A 21568-nucleotide genomic window follows, 5' to 3' on the forward strand; every position below is an offset into this window, starting at 1 on the left:
CTTGCCAACTCCGTGGTTAATCCCTCAAATGCATATTGGGTTCGATGGCAATGGTAACACAGTGACCTTGTGGACCCTCATCCATGATCCTAAACCGCGGCTTGCCAAAACATAATTGGCCGAGCTTGCGAGGCTTTTGTTTCCAGATCTTTTTACTATGGGAATCCGCATGGCACCCGTGAGAAGTGGGAAATGATCAGCAAATCTGCGTCTCCATGCACACGGATTCAAATGTGCTACTTGTTTTGCAGATTGGGGACAGTCAGTAAATTTGTATGAAAATAACAATAATTAGGCGCTGCAAGCTCGGCCATCCAGTTTGAGGGGAACCCTCATAAAAAAGTAGCCTGATAATCAGTTTAGCTGCAAGCATCTGCGCAAATTTGCATCCACGAAGATCTTGGCTCTTTCGTAGTTGCGGTCTTCACAACCGTTCCCCTAGTTGCTTCGTACGTGTGGTTATTGTATTGCTGCATCATACCGTGACCCTGGCTCGGGTGTGGGCTGTCGCGTCCCGAGAGGTTTCACTTATCCGGTCGGAATAAGGACACTGCGTTTCTTGTTCGGTCTTGGACGTCGGGTGCGCCAAGTCCACTTTGATGCGGTACTGAGAAATACTGCACCAAGGGACGGGAGTAATGACATTACCTCTTACTCTCCAGGGTCAGGGATGTACTGCCGGGGACAGGTGGACGACACAAAGGTTTGGTGGGCCCCGGGTTGGCAGGACTTCAGCCCGCACTCCTTCGGCCAGCCTTTTCTGGGCTCACAGGGCTACCATTCGCGTCACCACCATGACGCTTTGCCGCCCTCCCTTCAGATGTTAAGGACCTAATCAGTTTAAACAGAGGCACCACATGAAGGTTTAGGTCCATGCCAGGCATTCGCTGCAACAGCAAATCCCCCTTCGACTCACATCCATCGTCGAGGCCCTTAAGATACATGAAAAAATGACAGCCTAGGCCTCGTCCCAAGGTAGGGATGGAGCTGGAGCTAGCCATCCGCACATTTGGCACTCCGGAAAGGATCGATCCACATGCAAAATTTATCAATTACGAATCAGAGCCCGATGGCGCCGAGATCAGATACAGCACTTACCTACTCTCTGACGCTCCCCTCCTAGTAGCGCAAAAGCGCTAGGGGGCAGAACCGCCCATGATGACCTGTTCCACTACTGGGGAAAGCTTTTCACCCGTGTTGCGGTACCGAACCCGAGCGGCATGGCCCTTCCATAGCCGAGTATCCAAGAGACAGATTTTGACGCAACTCTGATATCAAAGCCATGGTGACTGCCTCTCCATAAAAATTTCATGCGGTTCTGAAGAATTCGCTCTCTCTCATATTCCTGTTTAATCAGTCCCGGCATGCCTAGAAATCACGAATTAACTTTCGCAGTCCAGAGTGTATGGCATCGCTGTCATACTTATTCACCCGCCTCACCTTTCCCCGCCGCCCCAAACTGAACTTCCGGCCGGGTCGAGGGATCACTTTGTGGTTCCCCAGCCGGACTTTCCGCGTCCTCGGGAATTAACTCATGGCGTACCGATCCTAGGCCCAGGAACGGCCATAATGTTTTATACGCACTGTTCCCGGGGATTAACAATCGGCGCTGTGAGTAATCGGTAACGTACTTACAGACATGCATGACATGTCGGAGCGAGTGGGGGGGATGTACATCAGAAAATCCTTCATCATCACACACACACCCAAGAAAACCTCCTGCATGCAGAGCAGTATCTTCATACTTAGAAAACCGCAAATCAACCTCTGTCGTTTGCAATATTGCTAGCACGTTTATTGTACTCACTTTCGTCCCGTGGGCGTCTCTCTCTCGCCGTCCCAGATTCCTAAATCGAAGATGCAGTTTCCCGGCGTCCACAAGTGAAGTTTTGTACTTTAGGGAACGTGGATTTCCTCTCGTACGGGACAACGAATCAGAGAAAAGTCCCACAGGATCACCTCCTCGCTGTCATTCTTTTAACCCCAAAACAGCCCAGTCTTTGAAGACGAACGTTTGTGACGGGAAAGCCAAAGGAATCAGCTTGTTTGCTAGAGTGATCCATCATCTTGCCGTATCGTATTCAAGCACAGGAGGTGAAGTGGGGTCTCATTACAGCTCACCTTCCCACGCTAATGTGGAATGAAGGTCCCGTCAATAAGTAATCGGGCCCTGAATCTGTCATGAAGTGTCGTCTCACCTGCGTTACTGCATCGCGCTCAAGCGCAAGAGCTTGCTAGAACCGAATCATCCAAGAGACGAATGCGGGGCCTCGTTGATCGTTACTATTGCTCGCCTTCCCATGCTAATGTGGAATCGAGATCCCACTAGCAAAGCAATCAAGGGGTTGTCCAAAAAGCCGGGAATGCGTCTCCTGCGGGCATTGGTTATCGAGTCGGGTAATGGGAGAATATGGGCAGAACGATTGCGTTCCTTGTCCTATGATATACCAGACCAATATCGAGTAACGCAGACCCATCTACATGTTGTTTTGTACTCACACGTCGAAGTGTCACATTCAATCGACATTAACTTGCTGGTTGCAGTGAGTTATATGGGCCTAATTTCCATGGTTCACTGCGACTCATCCATCTGGGAGGTGAATATAGATGATATCCTTCCTAATCAGCTTTCCATGCTGATGCGAAATGGACCCATTCTGTTCGCCTCGGTCTTACATTGTTTAATACTAAAACACGAACCAATGTCCGTCATCTGCGATGCTGCTCACATATCTGTCATATTCACATTCTCTCATGATAATCATGGCTCACCTCTCGCCGACCCGAATTTCCAAGTCGAGGATGGAGTTTGCTGGCGTCCGGAATTGGACCTTTTGTGCTTAGGAAATGAAATCGACAACCAAGTGTTGTCCTCACATCGATCTTCGTGCAGGACTTAACAATACCGAATCAGAGAAGAGTCTAAAGAGATGGGGCACCCATCCAACAGAGTCCTCATATTTTTCGGTATCCCTTTTCTTCTTGTAATGCCAGAACCCCAGATCCATGGACCAACGTTCGTGATGTATCAGATAATATCATCGTCGCCCAGAGAGGAGGCAAGAAGAACCAATTTTGTCAAGTCCTGAGGTCTGACTCGGATAGCACTCGTGCAAGACCGGAAACGCGAGTCGGGAGGCCAAGAGACATAGACCCTCCTGCACCCCTTGATTTCAACGTCTGATGCCACCGCTCCAGGTCATCCCGGATGCTTATTATAGCACATATAAATTTCCACCTATGCTCTTAAGATACCCAAGGGCCTCTTTCCTGGCGGGCCCAATCTCCAAGCGTGGCGTGAAGTCTTCCAGCATTGATAACACTACTTTCTGGGCCCCAGAAGGGCAGGCACTACAGCGGCCTGAGCGCAGCCCTTGGACCCATTCTCGAAATTTATGGATCCGGAATCAAAGAAGTGTCCAGTTAAATTGAACACCTGGTTAAGCGATACCTAGTTGCTCGCCCATTTCTTGCTTGTGGTGCCGAAAAGGCTAGTCCGTAGCTCCAACTTTCGCAGTTTGACGAGCAAACCCAAAAACTAACATCCCACCATTGCTTCACATGTGATGGGGCTTCCCCTCATCTCCCCCGTTTCTTCCCATCAGTCCATGCAGACGGGGAAATCCGAAAGTAGTCGGCCTGCCGGGAACCTCGATGATCATCTTCGGCGTTCGTGATTGGTTGCAATGACTGTTTCATACATTGTGGTGTTGGGCGCGGCGTCCGCCCCCTTCCCCTCAAAAACGTACTAGCAAGAAGCAGAGATAAACCTCAATGAGGAGCGTGTTTGTCTTCTTTCTACGATGCCAGTAGGCTCTAGAACCAACTTTGAAACTCTATTGAGTGGCGTAGGTCGATGTTTCAATGTGTTGTCCTGGCACGTTGATGTGTCTCAGTTCGACTGGCCTATTTTCCACTGCACATATACATGGCTAGTGTCTTATGCAGCGACATCCACTCGCTTTGATCCGAGTGGCATAAATGGCTGAGGAACTCGTTCGCCCCGATTCACTAGGGAAACATCCGTCCTCAACATGCCCGATCATTTCTGCTCCGCAGTGAGTTGGATAAGAGATATCCCGCTGGCAGCGCAGAACCTTGAGAATCGATCTAGAACGACAGCAATGGCATGAGTCCAGCCGCACCTTTCTGTAACGGAGTTTGCCGGGGCGAATCATATTCGCTTACGAGTTGGTGACCTGTTCGCCTCATTATGTGACTTCAAATGTTCGCTTCCCGACCTGGACCAGACGCGGTACCAAGATGTTCATCGGATAGGGACAATGTGAGTGCTGTATTTGCAGCTTCGCTAACACAGGCTGCCGAACCGCAGTCATCTTGAGTCGGGGGAAGAGTGAGGGCTTAGTAGAGGCTGGGATCCTTCCCAGTGAGGGCTATGCGGGGTAAAGCTGTGAATTCAAACGAGTCCTACTGGAAGCTTCCATTCAAGCTGCATAAATAGGAGCGCGCCTAAATGCACCGGAAGTGATTACATAACACCGAGCCTGCGATTAGGTGGAGGTGCCGATGATGGAGAAGCAACCGCAGCTTTTAGTGAAGCAGGCTCCATCTCCGCAGTTACATTAATGGGTAAAAGATTACGATCGTTTGGTACGTACACGTTGTCACGTACAGCCCTGAGAAATAGAGCGAAACCCCTTACGGGAACCACGGAAATGATGATTGAGGCTCAAGCGCACGCTTCCCATCCAGCAGGCGCGAGATTGAAGTTGGTCTCTGCCACAGGCTGATTAATACTTTTGGCACGATTGCATAGCCGGCACTGCCACAGGCGTCAATCATCCGCAGATCGGCTTGTTTATAAAAGGCGCGAGCTAAAGGTGCTAATGCCCTCCTCTCCACTCGACTCCCTCTAGAAAGACCCTTGGTAGAGGAAATGCCTGGGTATTCATTCCATCCCAATCGTCTCCACCCAGATTATCGCGTTCATCCATGCCTAAGCGTCAGCATGAACCCACCAACACTCTCATCATCACATCGCTGCCTCAACCTTTTTTCCATCCTTCTGTGCTCGATCCGCTCCGGGACTACTTTGAGACCTATGGTCCCTTGCACTCTTGGGCCCCCATAAAAGGTTTCGGACGAGTCATTGCAGTCTTCCACAATACGGATGATGCCGAGCGATTAAGGCACGATTGCGACGGACTTCGGGTTGGGGATGGGGAATCGTGAGTGTGCACAATACTTTTCGATTTAACTATGCTCAATGCACACCCTTTTCGCCACATCACAGAACGCTAAAGACTCTCAGAATATATCGCGGCGATTTTACACCCACCTCTCCAACAAGACCAGAATTCTTCCATCTCCAAGTTCCATCTAATCCTCGGAATCAGCTTATCTCCCCTCCTGGATCGCCTCCGATTGGTTGGGAACAAATCGTGGAAGAACCTCCGAACACCGCGACACTGGCAGCGGACCTAATCGCTGCTCTAAATAGACTTCAACTGAGCCACGGAAACGGTACCCGACGCACCGCAGATGGGAAAGAGGTCCTCCTAGGGCTAGGGCCAGATGATGCGGCTGGATATACCATTCTTCTCGATGACACACATGCGCCAACCTCCCCTTCCTTCGAAATCGAAATCGATGAGGATATGGCAGAGCCACTGTCCTCCGCACACGAGGACTTTGACCGTGTGGAGTCAGGAAGAGGAAGGCAGAGATTCAATGAAAGCCAAGCTGTTGGGCGGATATCGCAGGTCAAGGCGACTGCTGCCAGTATGGGACTAGCTATGCCATCCTTGGGCTTCGTGCCCACCAAAATGCCACCCAGATCCACCCACATTTAGACTCCCGGAAGATAAATGGACTTTATATTTTCGTTCTTCGACCACAAAGTCAAGTTATCCACATCACATCCCATTCCATCTCTCATCAGCCCCCCACAAGACGCTCACCCTCAGTTAAACTTTTCTTATGTGTTTGTAACTATATCAGTCCTCCACATTATTATGAGATTCGTGCACCGAACTGATACAAGCCGATCCCAGAGCGTCCGGAAGCCTCGCAGATTGGGTTGCTATATAACGGAGGATCATCAGTGGAATAGCGTTTCGATCCTTACCCGACCACCCTTCCTTTCCCGTTCCCCCAAAATCCCTCCCCAAAGAGAATACCAAAACTCTCTCCATTGTGACTACGCCTTATGCTCTCCGCGAGGGTGCGACTCACATCAAGGATGACGAATCCACCCTCTTCGTCACTGCCATCTATACTTTGGCCGCTGCTCCCGATATAGGGTGACAGAATAGGGTCTACATCATCCACGAACGGCGGAGTTTTGTCGGAACTCTGCGGTTGAGAATTAAGCGTCGGTGTCCCTTGATTTCCAGTGAATGAGGCGGCAGCAGCAGCAAGAGCTGCTTGTTGATTTGCACGCTGAGGGATAGTATTGGTCACAACGAGCCTATTGACTTTCGGAAGAGACATCAATGCAGGTATATGTGTTTCAGCGAACAGACCTGGGGCAGAGACAAGGGGAAATGAGTCAGCATGACTAAGAAAACGATCAACCAAGCAGGGTTTACCGTGACTGACTAAAATGACGATCTTCTCAGCGCCCGCTTCGCTGAGAAGGTTCGTGGCCAACGCAAGCGTAACCCCTGTATCAATCATGTCGTCGACGAGGATACATGTCTTTCCCTTGACATTCCCGACAAGCAACTCCATACTCTCCTCATCACCTTCTTCACTTGTGCTGCCATTCAGGCTAATCGTTTTTATAGCACCGGGGTAGTATTCCGACATTTGCAATGCCGGCATATCGGGCGAACTGTGATGGCTGTGGCCATTCGACCCGCTTCGAGAAGGGGGTACTGAATAGATGACGTGCGCGTAGCCATTCGAAGTATTGGAGATGCGGCCTCGGGCATTGTGCGGTACGCGCTTCCGATGGATAAGAGCAAAATCGAGTCCCAGTTTATCCGCCATGCTCGTAACACTGTAGGATCAATAAATGATGAGTTGCGACCAAGATGGGCAGCAGGTGAACTGACCGTTTGGCACCGCCAGCATCGGGGCTGACAATGACGGCGTCTTGCCATGCTGGGATGGACGATTTGACGTACTTAATCATGAGAGGCTCGCTATAAAGGTTATCAACGGGAATGTCGAAGAAACCCTGTATTTGACCGGCATGCAAGTCCATTGTAATCAAATGGTCGCATCCTGCAGTGACAAGCATGTTTGCGACAAGCTTCGCAGTAATGGGGCCCGAGACTTGTCCTTCTTGTCTTGGCGCGCATACGGATAACAAGGAACGACGGCGGTGATGCGTCGAGCAGATGCGGTACGACAAGCAGAAATGAGAATGAGGAGCTCCATGAGATTTTCGTTTACATCGTGACAGCCTGACTGGATGATGAAAACGTCTTCGTCTCTGATGGATTGGCCAATTTTGACGTTGATTTCGCCATTGGAGAAACGTTTTACTTCACACGGCGATAAGGCGACACCGAGGCTAACAGCCGTCACAGAGACGGGTCAATAGGTATTCACCAATGTACAAGGAGATGACTGTGCTCACTGCTCCGCCACCAACTTGGCGAGTTCCATATGGCTGTTGCCTGGGCAGCCTGAATAAGCTCAAGTCTCGCACACGAAGCCTGTGCACTTGCCAGCCAACAGCTTGATCGAATTCCCATTGTGCATCGTAACTATAGAATGGGAATAGAAGCAAGAACACTGGTGTTTGGGTGCTACCGTAAGTTGCCGTGTGGGCGAAGGTTAAGTTTGCGAAGTGGTCGCAAATTTTGGGCCAAATGTCTCTCCAAGAAAGGAAATACAGTAATATTGCGGGGTGACCGCAAAAATCACGTGGACTGGATAGTCATAACCGTAGCACTAGGACGAACACTCAACGAAGGCAACTCTAGCATGCCGGCTCTAAGGGTCGGAATTTTGCACCCAGACTTGGGAATAGGCGTGTTATATGACATACAGGCTAAGACGGCGTGGCTAATAGTGCCGAAATAGGTGGTGCTGAGCGTTTAATCGTAGATGCTGCCATTGGTCTACAGAAGCTCGGCCACTACGTCGAGATCTTCACCTCGCATCACGATGCTGGCCATTGCTTCGAAGAGACCAAAGATGGTAAGAGTGGGTTGTTCGCCTTCCTGAGACTTAGAGTTGATTCCCTCTTTCTACTCAGGCTCACTATCTGTCCATCACATCCCCTCGCCTTTTCCTCGGGCTCTCTTCGGACGGTTCCATATAGTCTTTGCGATCCTTTCGCAGCTTCATCTCACCATCATGCTTCTTCTTGCGGCTCGCAATCGGTCAATCCCGGTGTGTGACGTCTACATGGTTGACCAGCTCTCCGCATGTCTCCCTCTTCTTCGTTGGGGCCTTGGCCGACGCGTCGTTTTCTACTGCCATTTTCCCGATAAATTACTTGCTGGAGGCAAGGTTGCCCCACCCAATGGTGTCCGTCAGGAGTCATTTATTAGGAGGTTATATCGGTTGCCTGCGGACTGGCTCGAGGAGAAAACTACCAGTGAGCTGAAGGCTTATGCTAGTTTTATGCCACTCAACGCGTATACATCTTACAGAGCAAGCTGACGCAATACTTGCCAACTCGAAATTCACAGTTAGGGTGTTCAAGAACGCTTTCCCGACAATTGCAACCGTTCCTCAAGTAGTTTATCCCGGGATCAACGTTAGCGCATACGAGGGCGCGGGTTTCGATGCATCAGAACTAGGGGGAATCGAAGGGTGAGCGCGATGCCTCACGTCAGGCTCTGGGGAATACATTGATATGGCTCGGATAGAATCCTAAATTATCCGGCGTTGTTATCATTGAATCGGTTTGAGGGGAAAAAGAATCTTGGATTAGCTATACGGGCTTATGCGAAATTCAAAGCGTCACTCTCTGAAGGTGAAGGGGGGTCCTTGAAAGAGAGCCTACGGTTGATTCTAGGAGGTTTGTTCTCCAAGACATCTCTTGTTGGTAATGCTGATGAGATCTATAGGTGGTTATGACCCTCGATTGAAGGATAATGTGGACACGCTGTCAGCACTACGAGACCTCTGCGCTTCGCTGAACATCACGTACCATGTCTATCCGCCATTATCGATCCCCGACAACTCTGAGGTACATGTTCCTCCATTCCCAGACCTCGTTCCCGGAGTAACGTTCCTCCTCAACTTCACAACTCCCCAACGCTCCGCATTCTTGAATTCTAAAAACACGTTGGCCTTGCTATACACGCCAGAGCACGAGCATTTCGGTATCGGTCCTGTTGAAGCGATGGTCACACGTGTCCCCGTACTGGCGTGCGAAAGCGGTGGGCCAACGGAGAGCATTGTGGGCATACCAAGAACCGCATACGACTGCCCATCTGAAAGCGAGAATAACGTGACAACCACTTCCTCGAATGCAGAGCACCCAACAGGCTACCTCCTTCCCTCAACACCTGAAGCATTCGCAAAAGCCCTTCGACATCTCCTCTTCACTATGCCGCCTTCCACGCCCCTGTCGAACTCAACTGCTGCTCTGACCCGTGCATCACTGCTGGAGGCGCGCATGCACGAGCTGTCACACTCTTCAGTATGGATGCCATGGCTCATTCACTATCTTCTGTTCTTGAGAGCACCACCGCAATTTCGGGAAAGATCAGCCTCATCAAAAATACACCAGACGCGGACGTGGTTGGGTATGGGCTATGGATAATACGAGGTTTGTGTGCGCTTGCTTTTGTATCAGTATATATGGGTTGGCTGTAGCATGCCTGGGACCCCTCAATTATAGTTTGGTGACGAAAAACACGCTTGGTGTGCGATTTCCGCAATGCAACAATATGGAATTGGATGGCCAATCCGGATATGTATGTACGGCACAAAGAGCGAGAAATTAAGGCTACAGTGGTCTATGCGGAGATGGATGCATAATGATACAGTGTTTTGTGACGTCGTAGCTTCAAGCCAAGGAGGAACTCTTGCAATGACGCGAACGTTGCGAAATGGTGTAGATGAGGATCCACAAAGCAAGGGTACAAGAGGAAAGAAGGTGTATGTTTGGCAAGCGAACGCAACGGCAGGCCTCATACGTGATTCATCACTGACAGCTTGGGCGCCTATCTAAGACAGTCCCAACCCGATTCACGACGACAAATGGCACCTCGCTAGTGGCAGTGACCATCCTGCTCGGATCCTCCACAGCAAAGGCTTTGACTTTTACTCCGAAAGCCCTCGCCTCTCCCGGCCCCGGGAAGAGCTTGGATGTTGTGGGAAGAGAAATGTTGAACGTTACACAGGTGAGCTGTGAGTCAACGGTGATTCGGCCCGAGGGTGCCAACGTGATGAAGGATTGAGGGTTACGTGGTGCTGAACCCTCTGTCTGCCAGTCGATTGGTTGGGAGGCAATGGATGGCGCGATCAGAGCAAGAGTTATCGAAAAATCCTGAAAAGGGCAAGAAAAAAGAAATTCCCTCAGTCAACTGAGCAAAGAATATGAATGAGGCAATAATGGCGGACCTACATGATTCCAGCCATTGGGGCCCATAAAAAAGCGGGTGTTGACATCTATGGATCCTTCGACGTTTACGTAGCTAACGAACGATGTCTAGATTAGATCCTATGACTGGTGACAACGTGTCAGCCGCCAGGCTCACCGTGTTGGTTTCACTACTTCAAATACGCTCGACGACAGTTCAACCGCGGGTCGGTCCCACCCACCAGAAGCACTGGATGGAGGAGATGGCAATCCATTTAGATTGTTGGACCAGACGTTGGCAGCAGCCATTCTTTGCTTGACGGGATGATGATTTGCCTCTCGCAACGGATAGCCAAAGATCAAGGGCTTATGAGTCTAGTTTCCAACGAACAAGCCATTCGGCATTTTAAGGCACTGTCAACGCCTCGAATATGTCACTCAAAGTACAATGAACAGTGTGGGGAAAAAGCGGGTGTAAAAGGCATGACAATGTCACAAAGGGAAATGTACAAAAAATCTAACGTTCGCTCTATTTCCACAAAGGCAGCCAGTTACCAGACAATCGGGATCAATCCCGCCCCCAGCAACAAAGGCCTTCGACTTCCAGATTTGGATGAGCAGCCCTCAACAAGGCATAACCTAAATCCGGAACCACACATGAACTCTAGGGGGTGGCGAGTCGTCGGCTGGAGTGAGGCGGACTGAAAGCCAATTCTTGCATGTCTCTATCAGTGAGTTCAAAAACTGCAGTGAACCGTTAAGCAGCCAATATAACGAACAACGAAAATGAGGTACCTTCACATACACGCCACGAGAGAAAGTGGGGAATGTCATTTCTGGGTCGCATGCTAGTAATCCGTCCAATGCTGATATTGCATTCGCCCATGATTCTTCCTGGGCGGACAAAGACGTTCCGGTCTGGCGTCATGTGTCAAAACAAAAGAAAGGGATTCGGCATCAATAAGTGGCCTTGGGACTCACCTCCTGAATTTCCATTACTTCCACCATAAAGGCTTCTAAGTCAGGAGAGGGTGCGTCCAAATCGCCGTGTAACGGTTTTGGATCTCTTGGAGTGGACGACCACTCCAGTCTGCGATGTACGAGTTGCTGAAGGTTGGGGGAGATCTTCCCTCCACGCACCGTTTCGGCGCCGGCGAGTCGCTGTACGCCTCATATCCAGTCAGATTTCTAGGATAGGCAAGCCATGCATAAAGCCCACCATAAATGCCGCATGGCACATGCTCTGGAGCGCATCGCAATAGAGAGCCTGAGATTGGAGGTAATCTGATGCGGCATCTCCGCCTTTGTCATCAATCAGTAGGAATCCTGAAAAGGTAGACCAAATAAGAATCCCACCTGATTCCCTCATCCCTTTGAAGAGAGCCGAGAGAACCCCTCTTTGTCGTGAAAGGACCTTCTCGAGATACCAATAAATGAATGGAACTTCATCCGGCCGATATAGTTCAATTTCGAAGCCTGAGAAAAGAATTTCTATAATCTGCACGAGCTTCAAATGCAGGAAAACCAGGGCCATCCTTTCCAAGCTACCCTTTTGCTCCTGCAAGTATCAGCTGACGTCAGCCACCTGAGTATACGAGCAGCAGCCCGCGCACAGCTAATTGTTCAAAGGGCTCTGAGAGAGCAAGAGCCATATCATGGAGAGCATCCCACTTTCCTAGATTCTTCGAAAATTGTCGCCGTTGTCTCGGGCGATTATTTGAAAGATGCTTGAAGTAGAGATAGATAGACTCCAAGGATGTATCCTCGCCGTTAGTAATGCGGGTACCATGTATACATGCGCCCTCACCTCGACAGCCTTTGTTTCGAACTCGTACCAGGCTCTCAAGACCAGATGGTCACCGTGAACGTATAAAGTCTCGATAAAAGAAGGTGGAATACCAGCAATCTGGAAGAGAGAATCCGAAAGGAGCCAGTGCCCTTTATGCTTGTTAAGTATGAGGGTGTTACTACTGCCGAAGGTGGACTAGCGAATCACGTTAAGTCCGCGCTGGCCGACGGAGCAGCGGAGCGTACCGTGGTTCTTGAACGAACGTATGCACTTCGCCTAAATGAGGGGGAATAGGTAGACTTCACGCTCAAAATAGTCTGAGAAGGCACGGCCAGACATCCAGGGCTTAGGAATGGGTACATTTCTCCCATGAAGAAGAGCGTTTACCTTCCAAATGATCAATCATCGGACGTTTCCAGGGAACAAAGGTCTTCAAGTCCGAGAAGAGTATCGTTCAACGATTGCCATGTTATGTCCTGGTCAAAGAGACTTATCACAGGAAGCGGAATGTGATTTATCAGCTTCCGGCAAACTGCAGGATCATGGCTGCCCGTGCCATAGAAGACAGTTCCGGGAGTGGAGGGGGATCTTGTTCTCTGATCTTGGATAAAGTTTCCTTGCTGAGTGATATGAATTTTGCCCAAGTGGTAGTATCTGACAGTGGGCGTTGCGAAAATACAAGAACGAGATACTGAGAAATGCTGAGCAGTCTTACGAATCTTCAGTGTACTTGGGCATACCTTTCGTAATCGCACCCGGAGGGCAAGATTCGGGACCAGGGAGGTCTAAATGCTGTTGAGTTGAATGACAACATCGAACGATATGAACGCACTGGACTGGCGAAGAAGCCAATTTTCAGCAGATTCAAGAGACTCTACCACCCGGGCTGTTTGAGTTGACTCGCACAGTGAGACATCTGACTTCTCAGTCATCACGTCTTCGTTCTTCAATGACACCACACAGTCAAAGCTTAGAATTCGACTAGCATCCCAGGGAGACGTATCGGACCTCATAAACGTGTCTCTGGGAAAACTCCCTCCATACAAGATCACAGCACTTGAGGAGACCGAGGATGCACGAATTCAGAACTTGGACCATTAAGCTGCCTGGGTGGGCAGGGCTAGGAGGGACAGGCTGGTGACGATACCACCTGAGAGGCTCCAAATCTTGCAGGTAATGGACATATAGAATCGTATAAATTGTCTGAGAGAGCGCTCGACCTTGATGCCAAGTCATCTAAAACGCAGGGGAAGTTCACCACATGAGGGCGAATGCGTCGGACAGACCTCAGCAGCGAATGTCCTATCAATAAGCCAGCATAGTTCCTCCGAAGTAAGTGCAACGAAAGGGTCAAAAGGTGTAGGTGAGACTGCTTCTGGAGACTTCGCAAGGCCACTATCCAACCGGGAGTCCATGATCTGCAGAGGTCATCAAGGGACCGGAATAACAAAGAACAATCGGACAGTACTTCAATGGCACTCATCGCTTCCACCAGCGAGAACCCATCCATCTTCAACAGCTCGTCATGACTAAGCTCTATTTCAAGGTGGCACGGGGACCATCGTGTAAATCGTTGCTTGCCGCCGAGCACTCATACTCACGATCGACAGCAGACGTTACAAGAGACGTCACATCGGTGTAGTACGGCCCTCCAGGAATGCTCCATGACTCATCTTCGCCAGGCTGGAACCACATGGTGTCGAAAGAGCATTGAATGACACGGTGAGCTTTGAGCGCGAGCCAAATAAGCACAAACAAAAGCTGCTTGAATGCACAGAGTTTTCAGTCGTTCAAGACCAACCCCCTCATACAGGCGGTCTTCCTCTTTTCGTAGCCGGCAGAGAAAGGTAATATTTTCTGGGATCCAACCTACTGGAGTGCCCCATGTACGCGAAGCTGTCCTCTGCGTTAGTATTCACTCAGCGAGACAGTCTAGCTAGGGAACTATTTGGGAGCGTTGGTAAATTGGGTCCATCTCCAGAAAGCCTCTCAACCAGATGACCAGCTCATCTATTCCGTTGTGGGGCTGCACGCCATAACACTGCCTCAAGATCCTGCCCAATTAAGGCAGGAAAAAAGGGCGGCAATGGCCACATTGCTTGCGATTGGAATCGACCCCACACGTAGCATATTATTTCACCAAGATGAGGTGGGTGGATCGCCCAACTCTCACGAGACTTGCTTCTACATCCCATCCGGATTAGGTATCAGAGCATGCGGAGCTGGCATGGATCTTAGGGTGCCTAGCTCCGCTCGGACGCCTCAACCGCATGACCACGTATAAAGTGAGCCTCCAGCGGTGGATCGGCCACTGTTAATTGAGATCCAGTCCAGGCCAAAATCAGCACCGGTAAAACAGATGAGCGCTTGGGGCTTTTCTCATATCCTGTATTACAAGCAGCGGATATATTGCTCTACAAGTATGTTCCCCATGTTTCACCCACCCATCAGCATGCGCATGTTCATGCACACGTGCAAGGGCGACCCATGTGCCGGTAGGCGAGGATCAACGCCAACACCTCGAGCTCACTCGTGATCTGGCACAAGCCTTCAATCAACAATTTCGGGCAGAAACCTTCCATCTTCCTCAGGATATCATCAGTGCGCTGCTAGATTCACTGCCCCACGCCTGCCCCACGCACTGACCCTACTTACTACTGCACCAGCTCCCTCGAAACGAATTTTTTCCCTTCGTGACTCTTCGCAAAAAATGTCAAAATCTGCCGCCGACCCAAAGTCCCGTATTGGACTAACGGATACTGCCGACGAGATCGCCCTCAAAATCCGCAAGGCAATCACTGATTCCTCTCACGAGATCGTTTGGGACCCTAAGGACCGACCAGGGGTCAGCAACCTCCTCACCATCCTGCACGCGTGTACAACGGATCCCGCCCTGGATACGTCCGCTAGTGATTCGAATGATCCTCAGGGAAGTTATAATGCACGATTGGGCCGCTTAGCCGCGGAGTTCAGGAATACGAGCCTAGTCGACTTCAAGAGCAGAGTGGCCGAAGCAGTCGAAAGTCGAGTTGCACCTATCCGCTCCGAGTTTCATCGTCTGAATTCAGACGAGGGGTATATTCAATCAGTGTCACGCAATGGTGCAGAGCGAGCACGTTCAATTGCCTCGAGGACGTTACAGGAAGTGAAATCTAGAATTGGGTTAGAAGCTATTTAACAACATCGAGTATATACATTTGGCTTCGATGAAGACGCAAACATAGAAAGAAACACTATGCTACAATGAAAAACCGTGTGCGTGTGAGTTTTTTGTGTAAACTATGAAGTGAAAAATGCTGCCAGGAGAAACACAAGAGTATACAAGTATACAAACAAGTAGATACAGCCGGAAATCCATGAAAGAAAAACGCGTGTACAAACAGTTTAGTTGTCATCAATGTCAATAAGGGAAGGTTCGGCGTCAGCAGGTCCGAAGGCTGTTTGATCGCCTCTGAGGAATTCCTGGACGCGTTTGTAAATGTCGTCTTCGATGAAGGCATCACGTTCACCGGGGATGATCGTAGCCTTGTGGCAGAATGCAGCATGCTTCCACCTGAGAGTGAGTCTCGTAAGCACGTCAACATCTCGGCTTCCGACGATAGTGAGACGCACCAAGCAAGTTCTTTGACAATAACCTCGACATTTTTAACGCCCTGAAGAGGGATCCATTTTTCGCATTTATGGCACAATCCTTCAATGATTTCCTTTCGTTCCTTCGCACCTGAGCCAGGCCGAGGAGTTGTTCGGAAGTCGACGGGCGGCGAGAAAGGAGCGCCGGTTTTGGATGAAATACCTACAACGATTGCAGTCTTATGAGATCGGGTATTTGAGCGGTAAACCATCAATAAACGTACCGTGGTAATATTGGAGATGATAATCTGGGAGAGGAACACAATGAGCAGAGTTTTTGAAACATGATTGACTAGACTTACTGTATGCAGACACCTTGGTTTTTAGTATTACTTTTGTGCCCTCCCCACCACGGGAAACAGGCTCGACACAGACGGGGCAGAGTCCAACCTTCTCGCTGCCGGATCCTTTGACGAATCGGGGTGTATACAGGTCCATGGGACCGGCGGGCGGGTTGAACGTAAAGCGAGTGATACCGCTTGGACCATCTCCAGGACTAGTTAATGCAAGGCTTAGAACAACAACTGGGATGGAGCCAATACCCAACACTCACAATACAAACTTCCTCAAGCTGTCCGTAGGTGCGAAATATGAAGAGATAGGGAACTGACGATAAAAGAGAGGAAAGGCGGGATGAATGGATACGTAGGAGGGGAATGTTCGCTGTTTTTCTATAGTCAGCTGCGGGACTGATGTTCGGCGTGGCGCATGCGTCGTGGTTGGAATGTTGTCAGGAAAGAACGAAGTAGAGGACGTAGTCGCCACAGTCGGAGGCACCAACTTCCGGGAAGCGGGGCGTTGTTTCAGGCGAGGTTTCTTCTCGGGCGGAGGGGGCAAGCTATCCAATGAATTGAGTCGTTTACGTTTGATAGATACAGGCGAGGAAGGTGCCTCCGATGGGACGATAGTTGTCGAGGACCAGCTTCGTGATGGCCTGTGACGCGAGATTAGGGGGCGTTCAAAACTGGTCTCCGCAGGTGGGATCGTCCTTCCTGAATAAGCACTACGTTCAAGATTCTCTGGCAGCTTGTCCAAATAGTGGGAACTGGCATCGAGATGCTCATTGTAAAGTGACGGAGGGCGAGAATTGAGCCAAGTGCGTTGATAAGTAGCGTGTGGATTGTAGAGGTCGAGGTATGCAGAAGCAGGGGTGCTTGGAGTCTCAGAGACAGACGAATCGCTCAAGCCTCTTTCCGAACCAGTCAGAGAATCGTCATCAGAATTTGAATCGCAGGATGACTCCTGGTCTTCCCGCACAAGACGAAATCTTGGTGCACGGCACCCAGGCTCCCAGGCTCTGTCAGAAAAGATTACGCGAGGTGATGAATAGATAGAGGTGTGACCTCCCAGGGTATGACTTCCTGGAATGGAACATTCGGATGAAGAAGAAGTTAAAGAACCGAATGAAGACGCTCGCGATTTGGAGGTTGTTACCTCGCCAACGACGACGCTGACGGTCTCTGGGACCAGAGAGTGGGGATGTTCATTTTCTTGTTCGGATCCTTCTACCGTGCTACGTAGAGCAGAAACTCGGGGTTCCTGCCGAAAGTCAATGGACAGAGAAGATGTAACGGGAGAGTCCGGCCGTGTGATGGGTTCTGGGGTGAAGTCATGTCAATAATGATTCCAGGAAGGGTCAAAAGAGGGCACGCACGAGGACGGCAATGTGATCGTGATAAGGGGTCTATGAGCGGAACGAGATCCGATGTTGATCGACATGATTGGACGCGTGCGCATGAGGAGCCGGAGTTTACCGGGAATGGGATGTACCTCGCAGAGCGTGAGTGAACCTTGCAAGTCGGGGGCAAAAAAAGAAGAAAACCTCAGTCGATCGATTCCCGCGCTCTCTGGCTTCAAAATCATTGTGCATACCTCAGTAACAGTGCAACTGGTTGCCATTGATCGGCATCGATCCGTGGATGTATGCTTGGAATCCGGTGTCGCCGAACGAGAAACATGTTGGCGGGGAGGGTCGTTTCTGGAAGCTGGCTGCCTCCAAAAAGGAATATGGGGTATTGTGCATACTTTCGGGCCAGTGCTGCGAAGGTCACAGGGGAATGATTAGCCAGCATATATGGAAGCGGTGAATCGGACCAAGGACAGTTGAGCGGGCAGACATACAGAGGAGGGGACACCCGCGGCAGCGAGAGCACATAACGTCGAGGGTCACTAAAACCATCCAATCGTGTGTTGCCCATGTACGAAGGAAAGTTATAAAAAAAAACTGTTAGGCGTGGACCGATGTAAAGGCCGCCTCTAGGTGATGGACTAGGTGACGGGGAGAAATGTCCTTTTCCTTTCGTCAAGGCGTCAACCGCCCGCTCTTATGAAGAGTTTGGGAGGAAAGATAGGCAAGAGCATCCCTGGAACTTATAAGTTGTACTGTAATCGCTTGAAACGCGTCCCCAATGAGGATAGTCCAATTGAAGGATAAATTGAAAGACGATTTATTTGGAAATGATCATTCCTCGATGACCCTGACGCCTCACGTCCATCTTTCCAAAGATGCCTGAGACTCGTGCAGGCCACGATGCAAACATCACACTGCGCACAGCTACTCGTCATTCTCCGCGAAAGCGCACGGCCGCTGTTCTGGAATTAGACGACCCATCAGTCGCGGTTGTTGACTCAGTCGAGCATGCCCAGCTCCCCGCGGTCGAACCGGCAACATCTTTTTCTGCGCAATTGTCGTCTTTTGCATATAAATCATCGTCACGACCATCTAACAAAAAACGCTCTATTGCCACCCATCTGGCTTCTTCCGAGTCAGGAGAGATCGGGTCTAGTGTTGCTGCTGTTGTGGCTGATCACTCAGAAAATAATGGCCCAAACAAACGCTCAATCTCTGCTCAGAAAATGGCCGGCCCGCGAAAGAAAAAGACTATTCAGATGGCTTTGGAGACCCCCCACCCTGTGCCCAATAATTGGGAGGAAGTCTATGGTTTGATTAAAGAAATGCGTCAGTCTATGCAAGCACCTGTAGACGTAATGGGCTGCGACGCTTCCATGAAGGAAGTCGGAGATCCTCGGGTATGTCGCAAATACATTCAACCATGTATCTCATCATCGAAAGTTTGGTGCCTCGCACGCGAAGACGAAGCGCTTCAGTACGCTTATCAGCTTAATGCTTAGTTCCCAAACCAAGGATGAGGTCACACATGCAGCCGTCCGAAGCTTGTCAGAAGCTCTTGGAGGTCTGACCGTTGACAATATACTTTCAGCTACCAATGCGACGATCGAAGCGGCGATTTGCAAGGTGAGCAACACACATGATTGTCAACGGCTATGTATGTACGCGATCTTTACCAGCTGTTGAATTTTTCAGGTGGGCTTTTGGCGGCGAAAGACTCAGTGAGCAAACACACCTCTGTCTCGTGTCATCCATCCCATTTTCGGCCGTGCGCCATTCTAAAGATATGTCCGGCAAACTGCCCAGAAACTTAAAGATGAATTTGATTCAGACGTTCCGAAGACCGTGGATGAATTGTGTTGTACGTTCACGTTTTTTTTTTGGATAGTTTGTTCCATCCGCCCTCTCACTAGTACTTCTTAAGCATTACCTGGCGTTGGCCCTAAAATGGCCTTCCTCGCACTGCAAGTGAGCCGCATCTCTTATGAATCAATCACTCGGTCTAGATCACTTATGAAACAATATTATATCAGAGTGCCTGGAACCTCAATCATGGCATAGGTGTTGATGTGCATGTGCACAGAATCACCAACAGACTCGGATGGCACAAGCCCCCAACGACAAACCCTGAGCAAACAAGGTAAAGGTCCTTCTAGATTGTTTCGCTTCGACTCAATGCTTGCTCCACGCTCCCTGTATGCGTCTTGACACTAAAAATTAACCCAAACTCGTATTCGCCCGCGCAAGGCTTAACCTTCAATCCTGGCTGCCCTCCGAATTACATCGCGAGATTAATCCCTTACTTGTCGGGTTTGGACAAGTAAGTTCCGGATATCTTTCATATGATCCTGCCCCTATCAATGACCATACATTTCATATTGTATCATTGCGTTCAGGTCATTTGCCTCCCCGTGAACCCAAGATGCGAAGTTTGCAAGCTTAGCGACCGGCACTTGTGTCCGAGCGCCCGGGTAACAAGACGGAAAAATACCGTCGGAACGGCGAGTTCTTCCAAAGAGCGGGGCGTGTTGCTCTCGCCGGCGATAAGTGCCCAGGATAGAGGGGAATCGGAGTATGCCTTGGTACATGCAGATTACATGCCCAAGATCGAGATCGAGATCGAGCCATCAGGGGGCTTGGTCAAAATAGAAAAGTAAGAGGACAGGAATGGTACGATTTTTTTTCTGCGGATAAATTATTGCAAGGCAGATGGCTAGACGACAAAGTGTTTCCATATCAGGGACTTTCCACCAGCGCCCTGTTCAGTTGCTTGTAAATTCAATATTGGATTCCGCCCATCCATCATCCAGCGAGTCCTGGACCAGAAAGCGGTACCATAGGACGGCGATGGGAGCTGTGGCAAGGTGCCAGAGCGAATGTGCATCGATCACTCGTCGCCAAGGGGGAAAGTCGAATAATTCAAGGGACGTAGCGAGGGTCGTGAGAAGGGCAATGATCGCGGGTGTACCTCTCCATTTTCCACTTTTCTGTGTGCCGTAAAGTGAATGCGGATATGGCTTAAACCCGCGGGAATTTGGCCGTGATGGATATCGCTGGAAGGGAGTAAACGGGACACTGAAAAGGACCCAAAGGAAGTTGTGCACCATGCCAACAACGACATTTACGACAATGTTGTACCCATAATCGAAGCGAGGAGCAAGGGAAAGATACGATACATGGCAAATGTAAAGCACAGAGAAAATGATGGCAAGCCCACGATATGGCGGTGCCCTAGGGGGGAATCCATGTGCGTGCTTGCGAATAGGGGGCCTATACAGATGAAGTACTCGCACAAGAGCCACGAAGAGGGAAAATAGGATAGCTAGACCAGCCGAAAAGTAGTCAAGCTTCTCGCTGGTAGGTTTATCTGTGTTGAGAAGCCCATCAGAGATTCATACGTGCGCATGTAGGATTGCGTGCTCGCCTCGTATATGAAACACGCTCGACCAGATCCAAACATTGGCATTGATGCACGACCACCATAAGTAGAGCTTTCTCATAGGGTGCTTGCTGGGCATTTTATGACGTAGCAGGCGGTAGCCATTCACATGCGCCCAGAGATTCAGAAGCGAAAATATCACGGACGCCGGTTCCTGCATCCCAAGAAACCTCCAGAACGCCCACTTTCCATAGAACTGCTGAATTCTGGCAGCCGAACTACCATTGAGGCGTATTCGTTCTTCTGCCTCATCGGTAACAGCATGGGTGCATAGATACGCGCAGTTATCGGAACACGTCCATAAAGTGAGGCGCAGCGCGAGCGGAAACTCCCCAGGATGACACTCAGCAACGCGACACCCTGAGAGGCACCTTTGAAACTCAAGAGATCTATCGCCTGACGACGCGGTACATGAGACACAAAAAATTAGCAAACAGAAAAGCGTCCACATCCCTATTGCAATAGAGAGTTCAATATGGCTGGGACTTGGATAAGTCGACGGAAATGGATGGCTTACGGCGCAAAGTTATGGGACCCTGGCCACAGAGTGAATGCAGTGGCAGTGCCACCGCTTACTTCCGGCGGCCTCAGATTTCTGCTCCGTTTGGATGTGGTTGGTGGTGA

At 50.0% G+C, this 21568-nt stretch overlaps 10 protein-coding genes across 10 annotated transcripts; 4 read left to right on the plus strand and 6 right to left on the minus strand.

Annotated features, from left to right (window-relative positions):
* Positions 1 to 731: 731 nt before the first annotated feature.
* Positions 732 to 2183, minus strand: EI90DRAFT_3017449 (uncharacterized protein; the record flags this gene model as incomplete). The annotated part of the gene is made up of 9 exons (XM_039057101.1): positions 732 to 814; positions 917 to 1015; positions 1099 to 1163; positions 1212 to 1368; positions 1441 to 1548; positions 1585 to 1609; positions 1636 to 1719; positions 1808 to 1847; positions 2122 to 2183. 9 exons carry the CDS (start codon positions 2181 to 2183, stop codon positions 732 to 734), a joined length of 723 nt encoding a protein of 240 aa, XP_038914511.1.
* Positions 2184 to 4953: 2770 nt separating this feature from the next.
* EI90DRAFT_3146066 (Calcipressin-domain-containing protein) lies at positions 4954 to 5754 on the plus strand (the record flags this gene model as incomplete). Its single annotated transcript, XM_039065371.1, has 3 exons — positions 4954 to 5189; positions 5255 to 5632; positions 5667 to 5754. 3 exons carry the CDS (start codon positions 4954 to 4956, stop codon positions 5752 to 5754), a joined length of 702 nt encoding a protein of 233 aa, XP_038914512.1.
* A 330-nt stretch (positions 5755 to 6084) lies between these two features.
* EI90DRAFT_3281246 (phosphoribosyltransferase-like protein) lies at positions 6085 to 7724 on the minus strand (the record flags this gene model as incomplete). Its single annotated transcript, XM_039066810.1, has 8 exons — positions 7637 to 7724; positions 7550 to 7585; positions 7278 to 7483; positions 7020 to 7242; positions 6907 to 6964; positions 6552 to 6699; positions 6196 to 6278; positions 6085 to 6174 (listed from the first exon to the last, which is right to left on the minus strand). The coding sequence occupies exons 1-8, from the start codon at positions 7672 to 7674 to the stop codon at positions 6085 to 6087; spliced, it is 882 nt and encodes a 293-aa protein (XP_038914513.1). The 5' UTR covers positions 7675 to 7724.
* Positions 7725 to 7899: 175 nt separating this feature from the next.
* On the plus strand, positions 7900 to 9747 carry EI90DRAFT_3146068 (mannosyltransferase; the record flags this gene model as incomplete). The annotated part of the gene is made up of 8 exons (XM_039065372.1): positions 7900 to 7945; positions 7999 to 8115; positions 8174 to 8518; positions 8574 to 8736; positions 8793 to 8944; positions 8994 to 9328; positions 9374 to 9524; positions 9557 to 9747. The coding sequence occupies 8 exons, from the start codon at positions 7900 to 7902 to the stop codon at positions 9745 to 9747; spliced, it is 1500 nt and encodes a 499-aa protein (XP_038914514.1).
* A 139-nt stretch (positions 9748 to 9886) lies between these two features.
* Positions 9887 to 10886, minus strand: EI90DRAFT_1481129 (uncharacterized protein). The gene is made up of 3 exons (XM_039051830.1): positions 10635 to 10886; positions 10502 to 10571; positions 9887 to 10423 (listed from the first exon to the last, which is right to left on the minus strand). Exons 1-3 carry the CDS (start codon positions 10763 to 10765, stop codon positions 10079 to 10081), a joined length of 546 nt encoding a protein of 181 aa, XP_038914515.1. The 5' UTR covers positions 10766 to 10886; the 3' UTR covers positions 9887 to 10078.
* A 234-nt stretch (positions 10887 to 11120) lies between these two features.
* On the minus strand, positions 11121 to 13940 carry EI90DRAFT_3125587 (Mak10 subunit, NatC N-terminal acetyltransferase-domain-containing protein; the record flags this gene model as incomplete). Its single annotated transcript, XM_039063850.1, has 14 exons — positions 11121 to 11181; positions 11262 to 11374; positions 11438 to 11617; positions 11676 to 12014; positions 12070 to 12219; positions 12264 to 12440; positions 12491 to 12590; positions 12657 to 12936; positions 12986 to 13030; positions 13078 to 13268; positions 13324 to 13481; positions 13532 to 13663; positions 13714 to 13781; positions 13847 to 13940. The coding sequence occupies 14 exons, from the start codon at positions 13938 to 13940 to the stop codon at positions 11121 to 11123; spliced, it is 2088 nt and encodes a 695-aa protein (XP_038914516.1).
* Positions 13941 to 14014: 74 nt separating this feature from the next.
* Positions 14015 to 15423, plus strand: EI90DRAFT_2924735 (tryptophanyl-tRNA synthetase; the record flags this gene model as incomplete). The annotated part of the gene is made up of 7 exons (XM_039054874.1): positions 14015 to 14131; positions 14182 to 14394; positions 14450 to 14530; positions 14580 to 14665; positions 14725 to 14846; positions 14912 to 15154; positions 15206 to 15423. 7 exons carry the CDS (start codon positions 14015 to 14017, stop codon positions 15421 to 15423), a joined length of 1080 nt encoding a protein of 359 aa, XP_038914517.1.
* EI90DRAFT_3290368 (uncharacterized protein) lies at positions 15384 to 18078 on the minus strand. Its single transcript, XM_039067217.1, has 8 exons — positions 17748 to 18078; positions 17646 to 17726; positions 17530 to 17559; positions 16429 to 17414; positions 16178 to 16371; positions 16100 to 16123; positions 15858 to 16038; positions 15384 to 15798 (listed from the first exon to the last, which is right to left on the minus strand). Exons 1-8 carry the CDS (start codon positions 17772 to 17774, stop codon positions 15630 to 15632), a joined length of 1692 nt encoding a protein of 563 aa, XP_038914518.1. The 5' UTR covers positions 17775 to 18078; the 3' UTR covers positions 15384 to 15629.
* Positions 18079 to 18731: 653 nt separating this feature from the next.
* On the plus strand, positions 18732 to 20162 carry EI90DRAFT_2924810 (DNA glycosylase; the record flags this gene model as incomplete). Its single annotated transcript, XM_039054876.1, has 8 exons — positions 18732 to 18905; positions 18970 to 19131; positions 19201 to 19226; positions 19290 to 19366; positions 19430 to 19473; positions 19539 to 19645; positions 19753 to 19825; positions 19902 to 20162. 8 exons carry the CDS (start codon positions 18732 to 18734, stop codon positions 20160 to 20162), a joined length of 924 nt encoding a protein of 307 aa, XP_038914519.1.
* EI90DRAFT_3063745 (Per1-like protein) lies at positions 19963 to 21509 on the minus strand. Its single transcript, XM_039060746.1, has 3 exons — positions 21462 to 21509; positions 20930 to 21397; positions 19963 to 20872 (listed from the first exon to the last, which is right to left on the minus strand). The coding sequence occupies exons 2-3, from the start codon at positions 21393 to 21395 to the stop codon at positions 20268 to 20270; spliced, it is 1071 nt and encodes a 356-aa protein (XP_038914520.1). The 5' UTR covers positions 21396 to 21397; positions 21462 to 21509; the 3' UTR covers positions 19963 to 20267.
* Positions 21510 to 21568: the final 59 nt, after the last annotated feature.

Source organism: Cantharellus anzutake, assembly GCF_015039405.1.
Source record: "Cantharellus anzutake strain C23 chromosome Unknown EI90scaffold_33, whole genome shotgun sequence".
NCBI classification, from domain to species: Eukaryota; Fungi; Basidiomycota; class Agaricomycetes; order Cantharellales; family Hydnaceae; genus Cantharellus; species Cantharellus anzutake.